General features: G+C 41.4%; 2 protein-coding genes across 7 annotated transcripts in view; one reads left to right on the top strand and one right to left on the bottom strand.

Annotated features, from left to right (window-relative positions):
* Positions 1-1389, bottom strand: part of LOC118414261 — a 9540-nt gene extending 8151 nt beyond the window's left edge. The window contains exon 1 of one of the 2 annotated variants that reach the window (XM_035818182.1): positions 1197-1389. In XM_035818182.1, coding sequence (XP_035674075.1) covers positions 1197-1254 — 58 coding nt within the window. In that variant the 5' untranslated portion in view covers positions 1255-1389. Of the gene's footprint in view, positions 1-1188 lie in introns of both variants that reach the window. The other variant, XM_035818181.1, reaches the window with a different exon arrangement.
* A 1635-nt stretch (positions 1390-3024) lies between these two features.
* LOC118413815 (isocitrate dehydrogenase [NAD] subunit beta, mitochondrial-like) lies at positions 3025-15153 on the top strand. Of its 5 annotated transcripts, none has more exons than XM_035817362.1 (12): positions 3025-3107; positions 4018-4086; positions 7661-7759; positions 8064-8199; positions 10018-10072; positions 10536-10668; positions 10996-11129; positions 11398-11500; positions 11644-11790; positions 12409-12503; positions 12804-12864; positions 14077-15153. In XM_035817362.1, the coding sequence occupies exons 1-12, from the start codon at positions 3066-3068 to the stop codon at positions 14173-14175; spliced, it is 1173 nt and encodes a 390-aa protein (XP_035673255.1). In that variant the 5' UTR covers positions 3025-3065; the 3' UTR covers positions 14176-15153. The 5 variants fall into 5 exon arrangements, with proteins under 5 accessions (XP_035673255.1, XP_035673253.1, XP_035673254.1 ...); XM_035817360.1 differs by lacking the exon at positions 10018-10072 and adding an exon at positions 9344-9407; XM_035817361.1 differs by lacking the exon at positions 10018-10072 and adding an exon at positions 8412-8475.
* Positions 15154-18971: the final 3818 nt, after the last annotated feature.

Raw genomic sequence — 18971 nt, 5'->3', positions numbered from 1 at the left:
AAACCCGGACCCTCCTCGGAAGTAGAAGGAACCAAGTACAAGGACTTGCGGAACGGTAATGTTGTTGATCTTTTGTCTCCCGCCACATAGGGCCCAGCTCCAAAGGTAGTGTTAGGCATGTTGATCTTTTCTAGGGATCTGTTGTAAGAAAGATTTAATTATTTTTAAGATATAGACAACAAGCAATTTCTAATTACTACAGATCGTTAGTAGATATCAATTTGCGCAACACTACGTTTGTAGCTTGCATCATTATGTAACGAAAAACGAAGTTTCATTACAGTGGTATGTACCAAAGTGCTGTATTTTGTCATAGAAAAAATGATATCAGAGGTAATAAAAATGATGACGTCATCAATTCGGCCCCCAAAAAATCAGATCTAGAATTCTCTAATGCCCATCTATCAACATTCGTTACGGCTCCATTCTTTCTTAATTTATAAATAAGAAAACTGTGGAAGGTCAAAATGCCAATTTAGCGGACCGAGATACCTTAAATAGACCAAATATGTATATTTTGGTATTACAACCAAATAACCTGAAATTTGGCACAAAGGTGCATTGGACATATGAGCATAGGAACCCATCAACACTTTCATCATTGGTCACTTAAAAAATTTGTTATTTTGGGTGGTTTGGCCATTTTTTACTGCAAATGTATATTTTTGGCTCCTATGCCCTTGTATGGAATTCAAATGACCTGAAATTTGGTACATACTAGTTGGTGCATTGACATATGCTCACAGGACCCCAACAACGCTTTCCTCATTGATCCCTTCAAAAAACTTAGGAAGTGAGGGACATCCAGAGATCCGAGGATATAAAGTGCAGCGGGTCGTTTATTCAGCGATTTTTTCATTTCCTTTAAACGTAGGAGTTTGCGACTGTTGGTCACGGGAGCTATAAGTGGGAGCAAAAAACCAACAATCACACTGCGGCTATGCAAAACCCTAACGTTACATACGTGATCATATGAGGACCTGATGGTCCAGGAATTATAAACGTAATACCTGGGTCACCCGCGGGTCAGTCTCTATCTTGTTGGGACGCAATTGGCGCTTGTGTGTATAAATACAATGTTATCACGTAAACTGATATGAGACATGAAGCATAAAAATTAGAGGCTGCATCCAAAGTTACTTCACTTAACCAGAAAAGATACCTCAAGAGCTAACGTTAGAGCCTCACCTTGAAGTTGAAGAAGCACTGCCAAGTCATGGACATTAGACGTCGCCCAGATAGCCTGAGAGCCATGATATAGTTGTGTAACTATCAGAATAGCTTTATGGCTTTTTCCACCACCAGCAAGTTTAGGACAACTACTTTACAAACGTCCTTGGTTCAACCAAGTCAATATCTAACTGGCAATACTGGTAACTGATAACGTTAACTGATCGTTGGAACAGAAGACTATATCCAGCAGGGAGAAGTTTTAAAAATACACATATAGCTTGAAATAATGCTTCCTTCATAAACTACCATGTCTGAGATGTAAAGACAAGAAATTCTATCAACTCTGTAATATGAAAATTGGCTACATTTGAATGCACATTTTTTTGCAGATAATTTCTCCACATCATCATCATCCCTAATCTATCGTAGTGGTAACACCCAACTAGGTCAAAGGTTGTGAGTAAACCAGTCGAACCGCAGGTCACCGTAGAACGCGTTATTCTCTGAAATACGGCTTACGCCGGGTCACGGGCTGACCCCGCTGCATGGGTGTAAACAACAGCTTAATTTGCAACAAAGACACCTTAGATATACATAATGTTTATACTTTTTCGTATCTACATGATTTGCCCAGCACAGCCAAGTGGATATTTATTGCATTGCAAAAGATCAGCCAACGTTGTGGCCCCTCAAAAAAAAGCAATTTTCGGTCTGTGTATTTGTGATTATCTTTTCTCCAGTTGGCCGGGACACAATCAGTTTTGTCCACAGTCGGACAGTCCAGTTCCTCACCTTTACATTGATACCAAACTTGAAGGGTAAATTTTAGGAGAAACGGTTTTGCCCCCAAATTAACTGCGAACATGCGCAAATCACAGTGGTGAAGTTTCAGTCTGGTTGTAGCTACCAAAGCACACTACCCTGCGGACGGACCCAATTTAAACATTTCGCATTGTGTCACAGACCTCATTTCTTGGTACAAGAATCTGAATGGGTGCGGCTGTCACATGCAATATAATAAGTGGCATGATGATAATCAAACGCACATAGACACAGAGTTTTAGTACAAAGTAAGAGTTTTTAAGATTCATCATATTTTGAGTCAATCTGTTTCGAACTCCTGGTCCGAACCTGGGTTCGAACGGTGGAACCCAGCCGGTACGTTCCATGTTCGTGCCGCGGGGGGCAGGCCTAATGTTGCAAGTTCAACCAGCATTTGGAAAAGTTGATATAACTAACGGCTCAAGTCTTGCCGTCGCAAATAGATTTCGGGAAGCCCACCAAAATAAAACTAACATTATCCAGAAGCCAGAATAAGTAGGATTCATGTGCAAGCGTAATGATGTCAAGACATCATGGCTGAGTTTTGTAAAGCATAGTGAAAGATCAGTGTGTGCGGTTTCTCATTCGAAAAAAGACGCCGGGGAATTTGACATGGCTGTAGTTTTTTTGGGGGCAATACCGTTTCTCCTAAAATTTACCCTTCAAGTTTGGTATCAATGTAAAGGTGAGGAACTGGACTGTCCGACTGTGGACAAAACTGATTGTGTCCCGGCCAACTGGAGAAAAGATAATCACAAATACACAGACCGAAAATTGCTTTGTTTCGGGGGCCACAACGTTGGCTGAACTTTTGCAATGCAATAAATATCCACATGGCTGTGCTGGGCAAATCCTGTAGATGTGAAAAAGTATAAACATTATGTTGGTCTGAGGTCTTTTTGTTGCACAACAGGCAGTTGTTTATACGCATGCAGCGGGGTCAAACCAGGACAAACTGCGTTCTGGCTTATGACCTGTCCAGAGAAGGCTGCGCAGAACGGATGCGCATAGAGCTCTGCGGTTCGACTGAAACCCGGAAGTTGCGTAATCGAATGTGACATTGGAACAAGATGGCAGCGGTCGTCCGGACACTCGTGGGATCGGCAACAAAAGTAAGAGTTTCCTGCGAATTTTGTACGGATACCCATCGTACGGGTTAACAGTCAATAAACACTGTGTTCACAGTCAATCTAACTAAGTGGTTTGGGCGAAAAATGTTTAATTAACATGTAACAGTGGTGTTCAAGGACTGCTAAACCGAAGACGCCTAACGGCTTAAGCCTTTTGGCCGAACGGTTTGCACGTTCGATTTGTGATCCGGCTGCCCGGGTTCGGCGGGGGTTCGAATCCCGGGAGTCGGGGTGTTGTTTCTTTCTGTTCTTACTCGCCTCTCTATATTTCTACAAACACATAAAATAACTTCACAGCTATCGGCTAGGCTTCGCATGACCCCCATGCTATTATACACCGGTATTTACGTGATTCAGATAACGTAAATCGATCCTACAGACACCAGATAATCATCATCATCATAAATACACCCAGATGACTCCGCGAGGGGCAAAATGGGGGAAGGGAGGAGGGGAGGGGTAGGGTTAGGGTTGAGGTCCCGGGTGAATCGACCTGATATTTTTGTGTCACCTGTTTTCTGGAATTGTGCATATTTTGATATAAGCAGTCACTACACATTCACATTGTATCTACAAATGCAACTTTTTCGCAAAAATACAGATTGTGTTCCCTGTAGCCTTTTTTCAAGCTACTCTCACTAATATGATTAGGCTCACCCTATACCAGCTATAGCGCATTGTGTGCTAGTGTAAAAATGTATTTTTTTCAAATTTGCTTTACAGACAATACTGTACCTGTGTACCATTAAGCTCAGTCTTTAGCTCACTCTCTCAGATTGGTTAATGGTAGTTTCTAAGCTCTGGTTTTTGACAAAGAAGAGCACATCAGCAAAAACGATACAATAGTGGAATTCTATCAACTGATTCATTAATATTATTCTTACTTCCACAGCTACAATGGCAGCCAGCCTCTGTCCTCTGCTGCAGAGCAGTCTCCACCACGATGCCTGCTCAAGATCCGGTAAACTCTGCACTTTATATTCTATTACAAGATCTCTACTATACTAGTACTCTACTATATTCCATAAAATGTGCTGTACACATGTTTACTGTGTGCTCTTTGTCAGAAATGCTGAAGAGGTTCCAAAAAAGGGAACTTGTTAACATTCTACTTGCTATCATTAGCTCACTTATTTGCTATTTTATTCTTTGTGTACTGGAAGAGAAAGATGAATTTGTTAATTGAGGAAATTCTGAACTGTAAGAGTAGATAAAAGTTGCAAGAACTGCGAACAAATGGCATATGTTATTCAAAAGAGATGCAACACTGATGAAGATAGTGGCTGGTTCTTTGCTTGCAAGGTCGTCAGGCTTTCACATGGGTGTACAGGCCATGCTCCAATCCTTTACTCCATGTCCTTGAGCAGATTGGGCATGTGAAGCCCAGTGTGGGTGATGATGTGATGACTGGGCAGCTAACGCTTTTTTGCATCTTCTCTTTTCCTCCAGGTAGCACCATGGTTCAAAAATCGAGGTTTCATACGTCGGTTTCATACGCGTATGAAATTCATCCGCGTATGAAACTGCCGTGGCGTACCAAATACTGGGCCGGGTCCGGGCGTACCCGGGCGGTTTCTTGACTTTGTTGGTGATGCCAGTCTATCACACAAGTGTCACTTTTACCACACCTGTACATGTCTTGAGTACATGAATGAATGCCTTGTTGGCACTGATACCATGTTTTGTCCCTTTAATTTTTGTTACAACGTTCAACTTTATGGTGCCTATTTTTGAAAATGTAGTCAACTTGTTTTTTTACCCATCTTGTTTTTTTCGCCCTATCGCACTATTTTTGCAGTCTATATAGGATGTCATCCAGAAAATTTCCTTGCTGTGGCCATACTAACACTAATCCCGCCCGGAACTAACACGTTTCGAAAGTCAACATGAACTCGGCCAAAGGCAGTCCACACAGACTATAGTTTATTAACAAGACAATAGACTGGATATTATCACGTGATAAAAGACAAAGTCAATCATTGGCCGGACCGTAAGAGTACAAGACGGATCAAAGGATCAACCAGACAACCACTATCGGCAGCAATTTTTCTGAATCACCGTAGTTTAAAATACTGTACGTCAAAATGGGTCCATGAAATTCACGAAGAAATAGTGACACAAGAGGATGACATAATACTTTTGTAAAAGAATACAGTTGTATATGTGTCATCAGTAACGGACTTTAAAACATTCCATTATTTAGAGAAACAACATTTGGTATTTGCTAGTACATGTTTGTTAGTCATTCTTTTATTTGACCCCCAGCGGAGGCCATGGAACTGCAGCTGAAGTACCTGGCAACAGTATCAAGGCGCAAATTCACGCAGACCTAAGAAACATCGTAATGTGACTTATACCGTCTAAAAACTGTTGTATTACTTTACCATTCAGCATAGTTTCCACTTTGATGTTGTGCATAGACTAATAACTACGCATTACTCATTTACTGTAACGCACTACTTTTTTGGCCGCGGCAAAATACTATGTTGTGCAATCTGGAAGGGGCCATTGCGCAGGAATGCTCTTTACCCCTAAGTACAAAAACGAAACTACTGAAGTTTTTCATGCCTCACTGATTTGCCTTCAAGAGAAATAGAATGTATTTCTTTATCATTCCTAAAGTACTTAGTATTTGAACTTTTATTTCAAACGCTTTCCATAATTAATACTTTGTAATCGTTTTCAAAGATTTTAGCCTCACCCTGTCAGACGTACAAAATGGTTTCGTCCAGATAATTGCTCCTATTGTTTTACGAGCTTGGACCGCTTAGTGGAAACTGGAAGGGTCCACTGCGCAGGAATGCTCTTTACCCCTACGTACAAAAACGAAACTACTGAAGTTTTTCATGCCTCACTGATTTGCCTTCAAGAGAAATAGAATGCATTTCTTTATCATTCCTAAAGTATTTGAACTTTTATTTCAAACGACTTCCATAATTAATACTTTGTAATCGTTTCAAAGATTTTAGCCTCACCCTGTCAGACGTACAAAATGGTTTCGTCCAGATAATTGCTCCTATTGTTTTACGCGAGAGCGTCATAACGAGCTTGGACCGCTTAGTGGAAACATGATGCCCAGCTTTCATCGCATAAAAATTGTTCGCTGCTCTCCATTCCGGATAATTTGTGGTGAGTCAAAGCCTTACCGTTATCGTTTAGATGTTTTGCAATAGTTACGCTTAACTTGATACTAAATTGTCTTAGCAATCACCTCCCACCTCCAAGGAGGTCAATCTATCCGTATATCGTTAATGGTCAGTTGTTTATCAGCTCTCAAAACTAGCCTCATAATCTTATTTTCCATCGTTCATGTGACCTGCATTGGTCACTTTACCTATCGCCCATCTCCCTAATGATGATTAGATACGTATGTAGAAGCCAAAATTACTTTGAATGCTATATATCAACAGTTTAGACAAAGATACCATAGCCCCTTGTCCAGCGATTTTTTATTGGGGGAACAGGGGGGGGGGGGTCTTGTCTGAGTCTGACGTATGAAATTTATCGAGACACGTTGCAAATTGTCCGGCGGAGGACAGGTACCGTCCGCCGATAAGTTAGCAAGCTTGTGCGGTGTTTTGCCGTTACGTACGAAAATTGTATGACGTATGAAATTCAGCGAGACACGTTGCAAGTTGTCCCGTGGGGGACAGGTACCGCTTGTGCCGTGTTTTGCTGTTCCGCCAACCAAATTGTCCCGGCCCGTTTAACGAACTATCCACCGATAGACGTACGAAATTTTGTCGATTTGGGTACCAAATTTTCCCGGCCCGTGTAACGAACTATCCACCAAAATGTACGTGCGAAATGTTGTCGGTGCGCGTACCAAATTTTCCCGGCCCATGTAACGAACTATTCTCCGATGAGACGTACTAAATTTTGCCGATCTGCGTATCAAATTTTTCCGGCCTGTGTAACCACCGAGGAGACGTACGAAATGTTGTCGTGACGCGTATCAAATTTTTCCGACCCGTGTAACCACCGAGAGACGTACGAAATGTTGTCGGGACGCGTATCAAAATTTCCCGGCCCGTGTAACCACCGAGAGACGTACGAAATGTTGTCTGGGCGCGTACCAAATTTTCCCGGCCCGTGTAACCACCGAGAGACGTACGAAATGTTGTCGGGACGCGTATCAAATTTTTCCGGCCCGTGTAACCACCGAGAGACGTACGAAATGTTGTCGGGACGCGTATCAAATTTTCCCGGCCCCTGTAACGAACTGTCCACCGAGAGACGTACGAAATGTTGTCGGGACGCGTATCAAAATTTTCCGGCCCGCGCCACTAATGCCGCGCACGAATTCGTACGCCGCGACAGTTTCATACGCGTATGAATTTCATACGCGTATGAAACAGGCGTATGAAACCCCGGTTTTGGGACCTGAATGCTAGCTCTGCTTTTCCTCAGTGGCTTAACCTGGGAGCTGACTTGAAGCCTTCAATAGCTATGGTTTCAGCTCCTCTTTTGAATGCTGCTCTCCTGGTGACTCTATACTTACACGTGCATGTATATACTCCTCTTTTACCCCACAGGCCATCCCAGCCCCTGTCTCAAAGCCTAAGGGTAACCAGAAGGTGACGATGATCCCTGGAGATGGTATCGGACCTGAGCTCATGCACTCAGTCAAGGAGGTGGGTACTGTGGCATAATCATTGATAGCAGATTCAGTAGAGAAATACATTTATATGCCTGTAATATGCTTCTCAAGCTCTCCATCAGTCCATGCTTTAGTTTACTCACAATCTGTAAGTCCATCTCTCCCAGTAGTAGTCTAAGTCAGTCCTGAACTGATTGACTCACTGTCTTTACTACTAATTACTTACAATGTATATAGACATGCATGTTTATGAATGAGATATAATCTGTAACTGTAAGAAGCGTGCTGTCTCCCTGTGTTTGTGTCTGGTTGTTTATTGGTTTGTTTTTGTTGTGCAGGTGTTCAAACATGCATTAGTGCCTGTAGATTTTGAGGAGATCCATGTAAGCGAGGTTCAAGACTGGGGCCAGGACCACCAGGACACTGTGGAAAAGGTCATCCAGTCATTTGAACGGACAGGGGTCGGGCTGAAAGGTACAGAACAACTATTGTAGGACCAGGTCTTCATTTATTGTTACCCGTTTTGCTGTAGTACACCTTCATTCTTACCATTATGTTATGTATAAAGGACCTAACTTAAACTGTCCTCTTTACTTCTGCCTTCTTTATATAGTACCACATTTTCTTTCACATCTTTTTCTTGCATCTGCTTCACGCCCCTTCCCTCTTCACTGCCTCTCCTATAGGCACCATTCACACCCCTGCCTGGCTACAGGTCGGTGACCTGCAATCTCTCAACATGGATGTCAGGTACTCACCATGGCAACAAGCCACACCCTAATCCTTCATTCCAAATCACAGAATACAGATGACCCTGACATGTGGCTGTCTACTTGTTGTGTCGTCACAATGATGTCTACAAGGAACAACATTTGTAGAACGTCTTGTCTCCATGCTAACAAAAATTTCTAGTTCAAGTGTAACACTTAAGCTGTTGTGGAGCCAGAAGGGCTATTTCTGTGTTCTTGCATCTGTCAGACTCCTCTGTCCTCCTATACTTGTATAGTTTTGTTATTATTTGTTATATTTCTGTCTTTTTTAAATGTTGTGGAAAGAAACTGCACTTGTACAGGTATGAAATTCGACATGCAAGTAATTGTGCAGAGCATGAACCTCTAAAGGGAATGTTATGAGGATTGTCACTGGGAACTACATGTATGTTATGTAGATGACTGTATGCTTTTTAAGATGTTGTTTGTATCATATCTATCCAAAAAAGAATATCTGTTACGGTTTCAATTTCACAGTTCAATTATTAGCAGTAAATGAAGATTTGCTTACTTGAACATGCCTATGTAAACTTGAATGTTAAAAATGGACTTATTGATGGTAAAATGATACATTTATAGTCTTGATCTTTCTCTTTGCATGTTTACAAACTCTTTTTAGATGATTTAATAACAGCTTCCCCCTTCCAAGTAGTATCATTGCATTTTGAAGCTGCAGTCTAACAACTAAGGAAATATATTTTTCAGATGACAACAGTGTACATTGTTTTCCCCTGACCTCCATGTATTTTGTCCTTGCAGATGGTGTCATGTGCCCAGTGTAGTGTTAACAGATGTTGCTGTTATTTCTGTAATGTTTATGCATCCCCCTACTGTGTTTGTGTTTCCAGGCTTTATAACCACACCCACACCTACTAAGACAGGCGAGCTTATGGGTGTAAATATGAAACTCAGGTACAGACCTCGCTTCAACACAAACTAACTAACCAACTCACTTACTCTAGCTTTGATTGTTGACTTACAGTGTCAATGTTACAATAAGTTTTCTTGTGAGTTCTCTTGAACTTTCATAGTTCTGCTTTCCCCTCATTTGTCTCTGTTTGTACTATGGATATTTTACTATTTGATAATACCAATAAATTAAAGTAACATCAACTGTCATAATTCCACTGGGTAACTTACCTCCACATTAAAAAAAAACATTGTTATAGCGGTCTTCTCAAGATAATCCTGAAGTGTATATACATCAGGATTACTGATAATGTATTGGTACATTTCTTCAAGTCACTTTGAATTCATGAAAATGCATTTCTTTCTTATGGTGCGGTATTATTGCATTCAGAGGAATTATGAGATTTGATGTGAAATGGTAATATTTGAAAATAATTCCATAAAATATCACTGAAGATGTTTGTTCGGTGACCACAGACAGCATGACAAATGAGGTGGAAAGAAAGGGCTATGAATGTATCATAACCAAACTAACAATGATGTAAAGGTCTGTGTATGTTTGATGCTAAAGACTGTGTTTCCTGTGTTTTGTTATTATTAACGCTGCCACCAGGCAACATACGGACACCCACCCATGGGGAACTTATGGGCATGAACATGGTGATGAGGTAAAGTCCTGGCTTATCATTGGCAACGCAAAACAAATATTATAACATAGCGGGCCCTAATCCTGTGTCTTATGTAAGTAATGCCAACACATAGCACTGCAAACTGTGGTATTGCTATGTACTATCAATGCCAAAATCGTAGACAAGAGAATATTGAGAAATGCTTTATATCAGGAAAGAAGGATTAATTGTCTCTTACAAAAATCAGTTTGACCAAGAAGGATTGTGTACAAGGGCAAATGGTGGCTGATGAAAGAAAATGGCTCAAATTTTGTTTGTTTTTCGGTTAAAAAGTTTAGGTCAACTCTTCCAAAGTTTTATATGGTTTTTTTTCCCATCAGTGTTTTTTTCTTGATTCAAATGCTCATCCATTCTCAGCCCCCCATGATCCTTCCTGGTTTGTTCCCCTGAGATGATATGTTGTTATTGACTGCTATGATTTTCTCCCTGATCGCACGTTCAGACGTAGGCTGGACCTATTTGCCAACGTGGTGCGTGTGAAGAGCATGCCTGGGCTGAAGACTCGGCACCACAACCTGGACTTTGTCATCATCAGGGAACAGACAGAGGGGGAGTACAGCTCCCTGGAGCATGAGGTGGGCTGGCTTTAGTTGTAATCTGGTGTTGTCTAGTGGTTAGTAATCCCACTCCTGGATTATGAGGCCATTATATTTATACACATTATATGCTACATTGCAGGAATGGCTCACAGATTATTAGGTCCCTTCAGGGATGTGGCTGACATTTCATTTGTCATTTTAATTTTTTTCATTCCAATTATAGAACTTGTGGACAATTAAAGGCAAATACACATTTTAACATTTGAATAAGGAAGAACTAGAAATATTCTACATTTTCAGTATGATCTTAAAAGTGCTGTTTGTGTGACAGAAGTTCTCCCTGTTGATATGTGTGACCTCCAGAGTGTTGATGGAGTTGTGGAGAGCCTGAAGATCATCACCAGGGAGAAGTCCCAGCGCATTGCCAAGTTTGCCTTTGACTACGCCACCAGACACGGGAGGGAGAAGGTCACAGCTGTGCACAAGGCTAACATCATGTAAGGACACAAGTAGTATCACAACTTGCACATGGGATGTCTTTTTATGTAAAAATTGTATTATGTGTTCCCTGAGCCTCCCTTAAAAGCAGTGCATAGCCACTGATGGAGCTACCCTAGTGAAAGAAAACAGAACTAGATACTAGTAGTTAAATAAGATAAATGAAGTTTTCCTGGTATGTCAAACCTATATTTACTGTGCATTGTATCATACTTTGCTGCAGCCAGCAGACTAAGATTCTGTCTTTTTTTTCTTCTTTTTTTTCAGGAAAATGGGTGACGGAATGTTCCTGCGATGTTGTGAGGAGGTGTCAAAGCTATACCCTCGTATCAAATTTGAGAACATGATCATAGACAACTGCTGCATGCAGGTAAACAGGGAGCCAACGGCTTTCTTTTTAAATCTTTTATGAAAGTTTATATGCCAAGCTTTTGTGTTTTTGTCAATGTACGTCTGTACAGTTATCAGTTTCATCTGCCCAGGAGGCTGAGTTGTTGTGGTTTGTCCCCACAGCTGGTGTCCAACCCGTACCAGTTTGACGTGATGGTGATGCCGAACCTGTACGGGAACATTGTGGATAACCTGGCCGCAGGGCTGGTGGGCGGGGCAGGCATCGTGCCTGGGGAAAGCTACAGCCACAGCTATGCCGTGTTTGAGACTGTGAGTCAAACGTGTTTTCACCTTACTACAGTTGTGTTCTCACACTATTTTTGTAAAACTGAATGCTGAGGTACAAAAATAGAAGCAAATCTGTAACAGGCATAACATATGTTTTGCTTCAATTTCTTTTGTGTGGAATTCCTGGGGGTACTTTCTACATTGTACTCCTCCTGTTGACTGAATAAGTAGATAGGTTTCATGCAGGGCTCTAGCTAGCCCGAATTTTTTTTCCGTCAGCCAATTTCCATTGTCTCGAGCCCACTATTCCAGGAGTTAGAGAGACTGAACTGAGACCTTGAAAAACGGGTTTTAATGAGATTATCGTATGCAAAAGGGCACCGACACACATTGTCAAGAATCATAACAATAGCAAAACAAACAGTGTGTGGCTTTTACGGCCGTGGACGGCGTCCCCAAGCAGCCTGTAGCTTCCACCATTAAGAGCTTTCATCAAATTCTTGTCCGTCAAGGTTGACGGATTGATTTTAAAATGTATCCGTCACACACAGCAAATTTCCGTCAATTGACGGAAAAACGGACGCTGGCTAGAGCCCTGGTTTCATGTTTCATAAGCTGCCTTTCTTTACGCAAGATTGACATGTTGGATTCTTGTTACAGGGAGCACGTCACCCGTTTGCGCAGGCAGTGGGCAGGAACATCGCTAACCCCACAGCCATGCTGATGTCTGCTGCCAACATGCTCAAGCACATGCAGTAAGTCCTGCACACATGCCTCTCGTATTGGTTTGGTTAAGGTTGGACTAAGAAGGATTGTGTGTGTGTGTGTGTGCGTGTGTGTGTGTGTGTGCATGTGTGTGTGTGTGCATGTGTGTGTGTGTCTGTTTTCTGTGGGTTGCTCTCTGTCTTTATCATCGAATCCCAATGAAGAGCAATATCTTATTGTAAAATAGCAGGGTTGCATGGAGTAGACAAGTAATTGTTTGTGCCAAGGATGGCACTCAAAATGTGCCACACAAAGTCTTGAATGAATGTTGCAATGCTGTCTTTCTCCAGTCTGGAGTACCATGGACAGATGATCTCTGATGCAGTAGAAAGGGTGATCAAGGTTGGGAAGGTAAGTTAACTATTGTAAGAACAGACAAACACATATAAGCAGTACAAGCTGGACTTTATGGATGGGCTGAACATCTATTGCTTGTGGCTTGCTCTTCCCCAAAACAATTTTAGACAGTTCACAAGTTCTGTTCTTACATTATATGCTTTACTATGGAGCGTATTCTTACAATACATGTTATACACTACCTGGTACAACCAGAAAATAGTCTTTTATGTAAGTAGCTATGTCACTAGGAATATTGCTTGCGGTATTGTGCAAAATGTTGAATATGTAACAAACAACCTTACGTAACACAATGAATGTCTTACTAAAATATGCAGAGATTTGACTTCACTTTTAATTTGTTGTGTACTATAACTGTCAATTACTGAATATGGCTTGATAATTTTCTACACTCCTGTCTCTCTCCAACCACTTGTAACTATAGGATACACCAATCACAACTAATCAAGATTTTCTTCTGCTTATCTTAAAAGATTCTCTCTGCTCTACCAGGACAAGGTTTGATGGCTCTGTCTGTCTGTCTATACTGTTTCAACATGTTTCAGAACCTTACAGGTTGATTGAAAACCTGATTGTATGCCTTTCCTAAAGTCTTTTCTCTCTTCAAATAATCTTCAGGAGTATATATATATGCTACATGCATGATTGTTCCATATCAAATTAATTGCTACATGTTGCTTCTCGTACAATATAGGTGATAATTTTGTTTACTAATCCCCACGTATAAAGTGGTCCCACCCTTTATTTTCTCAAATAGATTTCTTTAAGATGGAATAGCCCCGATTAAATGCACAGTCTCTTGATGTAGATGATTTTAGTTGTCTGTCAATGTTTTACGTCAGTAGCTCCTACTTTTTTATCTCAAAATTCATTGAATAGTTTCCTTTAACTCACAAACTCCTTAAAATATTGCTTTGTTTGATAACACCTTTCTCTCTATGTTTCCCATTAGCAATAAAAAAAGCTTTATAAAGCACAAAGTTACATAATTTTTCGGAGACTTCAAATCTGATATGAGAAAGTGACGTCTGTGCTCAAATTTTTAGTGTGGGAGGGCGATGTTCTGGGGTTAGATATGTGCATAGTATGTGCACATGGATGTCATTCATTTAAACGACTTTGTGAGGATTACAGGTAATTAAGAAATATCTGTGATGTCTTGTATCGATGTATCTTGACACTTTATACTTCTGACCTGGCTCACAGGTTCGGACGAGAGACATGGGAGGATACGCAACAACAACAGACCTCACCACTGCCATCATAGACAACCTACACAGGGGCAAATTCAGCAATTTTGCCTAGTATTTACTGACATACCTGTTACTGACATAATTGTATCCTAGGTAACATTACCAACCAGTAAAGGGGTTTGACTTAAGAAAAAAGGTTTAGCCTTTCCTTTTGGAGATAGTAATAGAAATCAAGAGTTTTCAATTGAGAATCTCAATACTGGAAAGCCCCAGCTTTATAAAAGAAGTGAATATCATTAATCACAAATCTCTACAGAACAGCCATGTTCAAAGTGCCATAGTTACATCCTTTTTCCCTGAATTTCCCCCTTACTGGTTGTTATTCAAACATTTTTCCAAGCAACATATGGAGAAGTAACTTAACAAATACAACTTTATACTGAAATGTTTAAAGTAGGAAGGATTTGTTGTTGAGATGCTAGACTTGTATCTTCCAGGTTCGCACGAAGGATATGGGGGGCTACGCCACCACCACTGACCTGACCCATGAGGTGTGTAACAACCTCCGTGTGTGAGGATCCAGCCACTGGAGCTGACAGACAGCAGGACAGAGAAAATATGGCCCTTGGCAATAAATACATAAAACTATATCAGTCCACATAGTATTGTGCAAAAAGCTGACTTACTTGTGTACATATAGGTCATTGAGAGGTTTTGACAATGTTTTATTTGGGTATTGTGCAAAATCTAACTTTACTCCCTTTTATGCGGTGTTAACTTTTACCATTAAGGCATTCAAACTATTTATACCTTTTAAACACTCTGTACTGTTATTTATTCATCAGAAAAGCAGACACATCAATGAAATAGTTTCTTACGTATGAAAACATGTATGATGACATTACGTTTTGAAATATAACGTATGATATCGTATTTTAAGTTGCAGATATCGATACTGCTCATATTGTGTGAACCCTCATGAATAAGGAATACGTATGTCCGCCAGAGGCAAAGTTGTGAACCATATCATTTGTCTCAGATTTTTTCACCCTTCACAAATACAGTTGTCTTCTCAGACGTGGCAAAATGATTCCATTGTGGTGTATGTAATGGATAGTTAGGTTGTATTAATAAGGTAAATTGTGTCCATAATGCCAAAATGCGATTCCATTCTATACTTTTCTCAACAATTTGGTGGACCACTATGTCCCTTATAAGCAAACTGCTATGATTGCCACCCTGCTACCATACATGGTTATGTCCATGGTACTGAAATGTGGTATCACCCAATCACCCCTACTACAGTACATGGTTGTGTCCATGCTACTGACACGTGATCACACCCCTGATACAGTACATGGTTGTGTGCATGTTACTGAAATATGATGTCACCCTACCACCCCTGCTACCGTACATGGTTGTGTCCATGTTACTGAAATATGATGTCACCCTACCACCCCTGCTACCGTACATGGTTGTGTCCATGTTACTGAAATATGATGTCACCCTACCACCCCTGCTATAGCATTCTCCGCATAGCAAAGTCCACAAATCCCCAGAGATTTCCAAAGAGTTTTCGCTGGAATCGATGGATTCTTACCTTTAAAATTCAAAAGCCAGTTTTCCTAATTCCTTCCTTACAATTCCCAGTCCCAGTAGATACTTGAATGGAGCCCAGGGCGTCTTCCCGACAGGTCCGTATCTTTAGTAATTTGTCCACGGGAATCCAATCCCTCACCCTTCCCCCGCGCATCATCCATTACACAATTTGTCACACGGTACAGGCGGATCTGCCCCCGATAATTCTCGCTGATTAATTAACACGCTGAGCGTCTTTCATGTCTCCAGACTTGAAGGCTCCTGCGAGCTGCCGAGAAATTCATCACACCGCCCGCTATCTGTGGGACCGTGAAGGGTGGATTACCCGCATATTTGGTAATTTGCCCAAAAGAGTATCAGAATACGATATCTTGAACGGCTGTCTCCTGAGTGTTTAGACAGCTTAACCTCAAGTCTTTCTCTGCAAGGGAAGGAATAAACGCCTAAACTGGTATCTAACGACGGAACACGCCCTCAAAAGATAGAGAGATTAGCTGGGTTGGTAAGTTTAGTTAGCTGACTACTCGATTTCTATTTATCTATTAAAATGTAGTTGCTTATTGTGAATGTACAGAATGTGCAAATGCACGAGGTTCATGCCCAACGCGTAAACAGAATGCACTGTAACCCATACATGTTCTTCATGCGGGCAGTGAGAATATTAGTAACGACCGGATAACTTAGTGTTGCTAATTCTGTACATTCAAACGCTATATATAGCAACTTTCCGTGTAATCCGGAGAAATTAAGTTGAAAAAAAAGAGTTATAGTGAGGTTACACAGACTTTGTTGAAACTCCACTTTCTGTAGCGCTGTTGATCCAATACATGGGCATGTATTATACAATGTACTGTATTTTGTAAAGGGTATGTGGCGTTGAGAAAACAGAAGTGGTTAAAGGGAGCAAAAAATGTGACAGCTGTCAATCTTCATCTACTATTTTAGATTCCCCAATCATAGCTGAATGCGCATTTTAAACCATATTACTCAAAAGACGTCGAGGTCGGGTTGGGGAATCGGAAAGAGAACAGAAAACTGTAGTAGATCTGAGAGATATTGTAAGTAGTTATGATTCTACCTACAGTGATTGTGTACAGTAGATACTAGCGCGTTAAGTTATTTTTTTCTCATCGCCTTCAAACCCGGAAGCAGGCTAAGATACCGCCTTGGGGATTGGGGCAGACGCTGTACTGTATGTGGCATATGCTGCACTTCCTGTATGCATCGCACAGGGCGCCTCTGCCACACCTTATATCGTGGTATGATTTGTACGTATGACGTCACCCATTCCAGCTACGGAGAACATTTCATATTAAGATGAAACCTGCCCGGTGCATTACAACTTCTGTACATGTGTTGTAAAAGCTGCGTGTCGCATACCACAGCGAAGCGATCAGAAATCTTGCTTATGAAAGCTAAAAAGATCTTTACGGTGATAGATCCCGGTGTGAATTGTGGCGTACACTAGTCCGGATGGCGAGACAGTGGTTATTTGAACTAAGCTCTCGGTATTTCCAAGGCATTGGTGGAATCACAGAACTTCGCGTTGTGCGCTCGTGTAGAATTCAGAACATCTACAAGATTTATTAGGACAGAACACCACGGACGTGACGCTGAAGAGGAGTGGTGGATGTCACTCAAAACCGCCCGGAAGTAATTTCCGTTTTTAGGCAGTTGTAGAGATTGACTTGTATTCACACACCACGGAATTCACTTTGTTTCTAGCGCTAGCGCAAATACGATAGCAAAATTTGCAAAATTCTCATGTCAAACTGGAACACCGATAACTATATTTGTCTCATTAAAGGAATTAAGTAGGGACACCACATTCCGTAAAAAAATTCGTTATAAAGATGTTTGCTCTTAATCAACTCAACCAGTTATTTCTAATACAAATTCATTCTGGTGCATTGTACTTGACATATTGGTTATTATTTTGATCGGTCATTCTTACGAAATGTCAACCGTACTGGCAGGGAGCTATGCTACTTTATATCTAACTTTAGGCTGAGGTCTCCTGTGGATGGAAGTTGTCCCGCTCGTGAAATTATTGACTAAGCAGATTAAGAAAATGCGTCAACGAGACAGTTTGGGGCCAGAAAGTCACTAATCCCCTTAATGCGTATCTCTGCGATGACAAAGTGTTTCTATCTCAGGGACAATTTACACAATATCCGTTCTTCACAGATATGAATCACACTGCGGGAAGCTTCCCTCAGGTTACGTTTGTGCTAGTCTAAAAATGATAAATACCAGTAATTGAAAAGTGTGAGATTAATTCAGACACACATCGCGGGCGTTTTAATAGGCGGTTGTCGCCTGAAACATCGGAGGGATCACATCAGCCCGCCCCCCGCTCCGCACACCGTACATCATGGTAGACAGTTCGGGGCGAATCAAAGTCCTCCGCGCCGATAACTGGGCTTGATGAAGATCTCTTCTCATGGAGGTTTGTACGGCCAGACACACGGACTCCGAGTCGGTAATAACGTATTTCATCACGGCACGGGAGGGCTGCGTTCGTGGCCGGGGACTAATGTCATGTGGAGAACTGTAGAAAATTGGTGTTTATTTGTTTGTACTTGGGCCGTATTGTACAGCCAGACCTGTGGACTCCAAGCCGGTATTTGTAATTTCATCCCTGCACGGAAGAGCTCCGTTTGCTGCTCGGGGACAGAGTCATGCTGATAACTGTAGATACTGTTTGTTTATTTGTTTGTTTGTACTTATGTCGTGCTGTACAGCCAGACACGCGGACTCCAAGCTAGCACGGGAGAGCTCTGACAGTGGCCGAAAACTGAGTCATGGACAACTTTATAAGAACATTGTTGTTTGCTTGTACTTTTGTATTGTTGTACAGCTAGAGTGCGATACTCTGAGCTGGTAACAACGTATTTCGTCACGGAACGGTGAGATCTGTCTGTGGCCATGGACTTATAATATGTGCATGACCATGTAAAATATTTTGGCACTTATTGGTTGTTAATTAGTTAGTCATCAAGTTTGTTCAGTGGAGTTCTTATGTAGCTACAAACTGTAGACTTCACGGCAATAATAACGTATTCATAATGGCACCGCAGGGCGAACTCTGCGGGAAGGTAAATTGACAAGACCATCTTAGCGGCTTATTAGGCTGACTCCTGCCAGTAAAGACACTGTAGAACTCCATGGGGACCATCGTTCCCGCCTAAAACACCTCAACTAACTTCACAGAAAATCATTCAGCATTCATGGCCTACACCGTGAGATTAGGGATAGCACGTCCCCAGTGATTCACAAAACTCGATATCATTGTGCTGTGATATCGGC

Source organism: Branchiostoma floridae, chromosome 4 (genome assembly GCF_000003815.2).
Source record: "Branchiostoma floridae strain S238N-H82 chromosome 4, Bfl_VNyyK, whole genome shotgun sequence".
NCBI classification, from domain to species: domain Eukaryota; kingdom Metazoa; phylum Chordata; class Leptocardii; order Amphioxiformes; family Branchiostomatidae; genus Branchiostoma; species Branchiostoma floridae.
The sequence above is the reverse complement of the archived record's forward strand: the minus strand, read 5'-3'. Positions and strand labels throughout refer to the sequence as shown.